The sequence below is a fragment of the Limulus polyphemus genome, unplaced genomic scaffold (genome assembly GCF_000517525.1).
Source record: "Limulus polyphemus unplaced genomic scaffold, Limulus_polyphemus-2.1.2 Scaffold5773, whole genome shotgun sequence".
Lineage (NCBI taxonomy): Eukaryota > Metazoa > Arthropoda > Merostomata > Xiphosura > Limulidae > Limulus > Limulus polyphemus.
Window position 1 is genome coordinate 9,132 of NW_013671383.1, and position 7,877 is coordinate 17,008.

Sequence of the window (7,877 nt, forward strand, 5' to 3'; positions counted from 1 at the left end):
ACGCAAGCAGCAATTTATAAATTAAATGTATGACATACAACTTTAAAAAAAATATGCAAGTTCTATTTAGTAAACTAAATTTCTCGGACAGTTTAAATTGCCATAGCGATTAAACAACTATACAGTTAAGTGTCTAGTTATTTTTACTTTTATCTTATATGTAAAGTGATATTTTGATAATTTCATTTTAGTTATAAGTAATTAAAATCCATTCATTATCATTAGTTTAAAAAGTATTCAGGTTTTTCAGCTTATAGATGATTTAAAAGTGTAAATAATGCTGCCTAGATAGCGCTATATGTTGTAGAGAAGCTTTAATCGAAGGCAGCCATAGCTTGATATAGGAGTAATGCTAAAATACTTTAGATAGCTTTATCTAGTATTGGTATTGTTCGTTTAACTATGTTACTCGTGGATTTTAGCTTGATTTTTGAAATAGATGCCCTATTTTTATCAAATGAAATATAAATTCCATTCATTCTATGATATTTGCTACTGACATACTGTTATTTTTTAAAATGGGTTCCCAAACATTAGAAATACTACGTCAGGGAATTTGGGCCTCTTTCACGGGAGGTTGGTTTTATGACCCAAGACAAGATCATTTCTGTAATACATTTCATCTTTATCTATGGATGCTTCTGCTTTGTCTTCCATTTGTTGTATATATGGTAAGTATATTATTTTTTATCTTTATAAATGTTAATAAATTTCCCGAAATTTTCATTAAAAAATGAAATTTTGAAGTGGACTGAGATTTTATTTTTAGTTTCACCACTAATACAAATAATAGTAGTAATAGGACATTAATAATAAAGCTCCCCCATGGTGAACGTTTTTTTTTTTGGTATTAAACTGCAATTAATTCTTTACTATTTGTGATTCAGTATTTCAACATTGAAATTGTTACTTCTTATGATATACTGCACAGACTCATCTGTAAATCTGTTAAGCTCCTATCGAGTTTCAAATGCACACCCGCAGATCAAATTTCAAAATTTAAGTAAAAAATGGTATTTCTAGCTATTTCAACATTTTTTACTAAAAATATTTTAGAACTGGTGTTCTGTCATTTTGTGAACAATGTTTGTTTAATGTAATTCACAAAGAAAATGAAAATGTTCAAACTTATATTTTTGTATAACTCAGAGAAGCTTCATCTGTAAACAACTTGCTTATTGATTTTTTGTATATATTTTTTACCACTCTCAAAGCATAGGTTTATATTTGTTAAGAAGGTATCATTCTTTGAGTGTATAATTATCAGTCTTGTTAGTAGTGTAATTTTTCTTCTATTTCATTGATCTTGTTAGTATAGCCATTTGATTCCCACCCTTTTATGACATCACAGCAGGTGATTGGACAACTAGTGATGAAACTCAATTTTCAAAAATAGCTACAGGCAAAGTTTAAATGTCATAGGACAGAACAGATTATAAACTATTAATGCCAATGTAGAGAGGATAAAATGGTGTGAAAAGTAATTTGTGGTTTATGTTGGAAAGTGAATAGATGTACAGTAGTTTCTGCAAAGAACAACACTAGAATTTGTGGGAAGTTTAGGTGAACAAACCACAGCTCTGGGAATTTGGTTAATTTCTTTTGACATTATTTTTAATCCTGAAAATGTAATTATGTTAAATTATATTTGAATATAGGCTGTGAAAGGTTTATTCTTTGACAAGATTTTAGATAATCTTGTTTAAGTTTAGAGAGTATGGCAGGTGACAAAGAAATATTGAGAAGACATAATGTTTATACAATATTATTGTTAAGTTTATTGTACTCAAACAATATAGGTAAGTAAAATAACTTTTCATTTGTTTGAAAGAAACTGTATTTATTAGATATAAAATGATCTTGACTAAGAACATTGTTAGAAAAAGCCTGACCTGACACCATTGTGATAGATCAATTCATAGGTCACCAACATTTTTGTTATGACTTATAGCTGGAAGTGGTTACTACTGTAATTGGCCAAATAAAGTATCAAATAAAATATTATTAACAAATGTCAATCAATTTAAACTGTGAAACTGACTATGTATATAAAATGGAATGATTAACAGTAAAAAAGATATATTGAAATTTTAAAATGAAAATAATTATTTTTTAGTACTTTTTTTTTCAAAACAGTGTCTCAACAAACTGTTGGAAATTGACACATAAAGATTATGTAAAAATAAATAAATCTGTATAGTTTTCTAAAACTAAAACTGAATACTGTGCAAAATGTTTTTTCTAAGTTTAATGTTATTCGGTTATTGTTACTACGAGAAGGAATAAAATCAACGGATATAAGTGACTCTCAGTGAATAACATTATTCATGTCCACTGGGCTTGATTATTTAAATAACATTTTATTTCCTATTTAAGGTTTTCTGTCAAAAAGAAAAAAGTAAAATGTGACTTAAAAACATCTCACTTAATATAAGTTTTTCTATCTTGAAAGTATGTATAAGCAATGTGTGTGAAAAAGACGTATTCAAATTATTGATGGAATTTGAAAATGAAATACAATTGTAGAATTAATGTTTTACCAGTTATAAATATAAATAATATTTCTGTGTTTTGTCCTAAATATGCCAGTAATTGTTGGAAGTACAAAGAATGTATATATATACCCCATGTAATGAAAGATGAAATTGTAGAACTTCCATCAGTACCCCTTGTGCCCCCCACTGACTGATCTGTATCTGGCATATCACAAATAATTTTTAGTTGTTTAAACTATATTTGACAGGTCCGAATACAAAAGTTTAAGAGTTGGAGAACAAACAAATACACAAACAAACAAATCTCTCTCAAATTATATTAGGATTACCATTTTTTATTATTATAACTATCCAAGTAATTAAAATATTGCCATTATGATTTCTTGTTATTATTTTCAATTAATTCAAAGCTGTTCGGCTTAATTAATTAGTGTCATAACTCATGCATATAAGGAACTAATTGAAAATAGTGTTTCTTATTGTTTTTGATCATTCAACTATCAAAGCCTCATGAAAGTATTTGATTAACGAGCCCAAAAATTAAACAGTTATCAAATTCTGCTAATCTCTAAACTCTAATATGTTTATACATGTTTACATGCAAAAATATACTTATTTTTAGGAGTCTAAAATAAAACAAAGTGTACATATTGTATTGGTGATTCAGAGGTAATGCCTAAAATAAGAAGATGGTGTAAAGATATTGAACAAAAATAAAAGCTGTGACAATTATGCCAATATGGTTCATGGATCATTAATATATCATCATGTACGAGAAGGGCGATCATTTAATCATTCAAGGTTGGCTATACACATACACTCATCTCTGAAAAAAAATAGCCCATGGTTAATGCAGTTCTGTCTGCATGGAGTATGTGTACTTGTATGAAATTAAATTATATTTAATCATTAAGCATTTACAAAAATGCTAATTGTTGTAATTGTTTCTTTCATGTCATTAAATACCTACTGTCATATAACAGACATCCGAGTTTGAACTAAGCTTCAAATAACAGACATCTGAGTTTAAACTAAGCTTGAAATAACAGACATCCGAGTTTGAACTAAGCTTGAAATAACAGACTTCTGGGTTTAGTATGTGCTTCACATAACAGACATCTGGGTTCAACCTAAGCTTCAAATAACAGACATCTGGGTTTGATATAAGCTTCAAATAACAGACATCTGGGTTCAACCTTAGCTTCAAATAATAGACATTTGGGTTCAACCTTAGCTTCAAATAACAGACATTTGGGTTACTAAAATCATTATTAAATAAACATTACATAGAATCACACAGTACCAACATCATATATAAAATAATGTGCAATGAGAAACTGGAAGAAAATTGGAAACAAGATTCACCGAACATAAAAAAAAACCCTCCCATGTTTACCACTATTGCAATTCTAAAACCACAGTATATTCATACAAAACACTAATTTTAAACAAAGAACCCAACATCAATAAATGCAGAATAAAGGAAACTGTCTTAATTGAACAAAACAGCCCCATCCTAAACCAACACCCTGGGGTACAAGATACCTATACTAGCCTGTGAAGCAATCTTTGGTCATATGACCTCTTTTTTTCCATACTGTATATATATATATATATTTTTTTTTTAATGTTGTATTTGTTTTGTGTTTATTTTATTTTACTTGTACATGTATGTACCATAATGTGAATCAAAATGAATATCAAGGCTGCAAAATTTTCATATTTTATGTAATATTCTTCAAAATATGAATATCTATACCTTGATTATTCAGTGTGATCAGAAAAAATTTATAATTTCAACAGCAGTTAGCACTTGATTACACCAGTTGACACATGAGTGTTGTGATGAGTAGTGCATAAGTAGCCATGAGAATGAGACCATGATGCAAGCTGGGAAACCCTCACTAGCCCATCAGCTGTTAGAATGAGTGTTTTCTTGAGATGTCAGATGATGCATGACAGATAAGTAATTCTTCCAGTGAGTTGTTAATCTGTGACTTGCTGTTTAAATATGACACATATCGAAGAATAAATTACTTACATTTTTGTAGAAAGATTGACTGTCTCACAAGCCTCAAGAAAAGCAAAAACATAAACACATTTCTGTCCCAGAAAAAGTTAGTCATCAATAAGCATGAAAAGAGTGCCAAATGTATTCATTTTGCTACTGAAATGCAGATTGGCAAAACACAAATTCAAACAGTTGTTGCTAATAAAGTTAAAATCATGGAGTTAGGGGAAAGCAGTTCTAATTTGAACATGAAACATGCATAAAACTATAAATCATGAACTTAACAAGCTAGTGTTTGATTAGTTCTGTGATGCTAGAACTAAGAAAATTCCTGTTTCTAGGAAGTTGATACAAGAAAAAACTTTAATGTTATCAGTTGAACTCGGGCTAGATGACTTCACCACCTCAAATGGGTGGTTGGAATGCTTCCAAAAATAATGTTTCATGAGCCATGTTATCTAGAGAAGTTGCTGACATTAGCCAGGACAAAGTGGATGATTGATGCAGCAGACTTGTATCTATATGTGAGGGCTATACATTAGAGAACATTTTCAATGGTGAAAAAACTGGCCTATTTTTTCATGCCTTGCCAAATTGGTCTCAAGTTATCAAAAGCAACATATTTAAAGGTGGCAAAAGTTCATAGGAGAGAATTATGGTGTTGTTAGGCTGCAGTGGAGTAGGGGAGAAACTGACTCCTCTCATCATTGGACAGTCTGCAAATCCTTGGTGTTTTAGGGGGATTTCAGACGTCATCATTACCAGTGATGTATGAGGCATTCAAGAAAGCCTGGATGATGTCAGTCATCTTCAGTGATTGGTTGAAGAAAATCAACAACAGAATGAGGCTAAAAAAATTGATCAATTCTGATGTTTGTTGATAACATTTTTTGCACACCCACCTATGAAACTTTCAAATGTCATGCTCATGTTCCTGCCACCAAACACAATGTTATGCTTACAACCATTTGATGGTGGCATCATAAAGACTCTGAAATCAACTTATCGCAAGAAACTTCTCCGTCATACTTCTGAAGATGTCCGAGGTACAGAATGCCAGTGGTCTTGCCGGTCAAGTCGACATACTCTACACAAATCTGGTTGAAAAATGCGTGGGAGTCGCTGTAATCAGAGACGATTCAGAAGTGTTTTGCATGCTGTGAGTTCATAAACCAGACTTTACCAGATACACCAGAGGACATTGCCACAGATGACATTGAGCAATTACTGCATGGGACGTAATGGGAAGAGTTTGTCTCATGTGATGATGATGCTGGCATCACTGCAGTTCTTGCTGAAGACAGGGCAGATGCCATAAAGATTGGATTAACTGAAGATGACAATGAAGATGGCAAACTAGAACCCAAACCAGTGATCTCCGCAGGAACAGCAGTGGGATACTTAGAAGAAATTTGAACCGTGCTTTGAAAAGGAACAACAAAACACTTCTCGATATCATATCTGCCAGAATTGTAAACATTCAAAATGTACAAAACAAACAAAGATGGATGATGTTTTTATGAAATAAATTTGGTGTCAATTTGTTATATTTTACATGTATGAAATATAAGTGTGATACATGTATGTTTTATGAAATAGAGATGTGACAATTTTTGAAATAAATGTGATCGATGAATAAATTATTTTACATAAAACACAAACAAAAAAATTTTAAGTTATCTTTATTGAACTGTTATCCATCAACATAACTATTATTATACCAACTGGCTACATTATCTGATCACCTAAACAGTATTTACCATTATGCTCAAACCTTGGCAATAGCGACTGGCACAGCTTGAAATTTGTTGTGTGTTATCTAGTTATTAATGACTTTCTGTCAGATACAACTTTTTTTATCCTGGCAGATAGGTTAGTCATATCTAAAAGGGACGACTGTAGTAACAAAATGTATCATTATTCCAAACATGTTTCTTCAGTGCTTAACAAATATGAATTGCAGAGAAAACAGTTTTACAGGGTATTCGATATGCTCATACTTTGGTATTTAATTTGAGTTACTTGATCTGAAATTAATGACTTTATTTTTGACCATATGTTCTATTAGAATTTTTGTGGAATCCCTGGATGAACCCTATTATGAACCACTATCATGGTTTATAATATTAGCAAAGTAACAACAAATTTAATCTTATGAAACTATGTATCAATTGTTAAATTTAAAGTGAGAAAAGATATGTATTGCAACTTATCAAAATGTTCCTAAAAAAAAGTATGGGGAAAACTATTGGAAGCTATCAGCTGTAAGCCATGCTTTTTCATGGAAGATCCAAGGTCCACAAAGTTCTTTTCTATACAGTACCTAATAACATACAAGTCACACCAGAAAATAAAAACAAAATACCATTATATTGAAATTAATCCAATTAAGAAACAACTTTCCTCTATCTATTTAACAATATGCCCCATTTGTTTAATCAGCTCTTTACACCAACTGTTTTACCTGCCAAAAGAGAAACATTAAATTATTTGAAAAGATGACAAATATGAACTTTCACTAGCAATGAACACCATGAGAACATCTTAAAAAACAGACTTGTCCTTGAAAGACCTTCTATTTCAAATGGCTAAGGCTGTTAAAATATTGATGATAGCCAAAAAGTTGATTTTCTGATTGTTAGACAAAATTCATCCATTTGTTCTTCATATTATTATTATTCATATTATTCTTGTTTCATGAGCCTACAGAAAAAATGGCTATGAATATTTTATACAAACCTGGGCAAATCTATTAAAAAACTTCTGTGCAGGTTATACGGCTATTTTTATGTTGATTCTTGAAAGAGAAGGAGAGATTTTATTAGTTTTTTCATTGCTACTGGTCAAGTTTCTCTTTGAAGCCATTCAAGCACTGAAGCCTACAGCAAAAATGGCAAGGTATTCTGCACCAAAATCTGTGCACAGCTACTAAACAAACTCCTGCAAGGGTTGTAGGGCTATTTTTAAGTTGATTCTTGAAAGTTGAGATTTTCACTCTCTAACATTTCCCAAATTCTTCTTCATTACCAACATAAGCTCTTTGAAGCCATTCAAGCATTGCAGAAGCCATTTAAGCACGGTTATACTAGTTGGAAACACTTCATTCTATTGGAGTAAACAATGTGTATTTATAACAGTGTCTCCAGCCTTATTATTATTTATAGTTTTACAAGCTGTTACAGAAAAAAATGGCTATGAATATTTTACTGAAACCTGGACAACAGTAATGAATGCAGTATTGAGTATGTCATTGGGCAGTTTTAAAATTAATTCAAGTGTCTTTTTTTTTTGCCCTGAAGAATTTCCTAAGTCCTTCACATTCCGCCATTGGAAAAATCTGGTGTTTTAGTAATGCACATTAATTGGAAAAT

General features: G+C 31.0%; 1 protein-coding gene across 1 annotated transcript in view; it reads left to right on the plus strand.

Moving 5' to 3' along the window:
• Nucleotides 1-339: 339 nt before the first annotated feature.
• The window catches only part of LOC106472961 (pecanex-like protein 3), a gene marked incomplete at its 3' end in the record, with an annotated part of 49,283 nt that continues 41,745 nt past the window's right edge, over nt 340-7,877 (plus strand). Inside the window, exon 1 of the mRNA XM_022401488.1 lies at nt 340-671. Within this exon, the coding sequence (XP_022257196.1) occupies nt 483-671 (189 nt within the window). The remainder of the gene's footprint in view (nt 672-7,877) is intronic.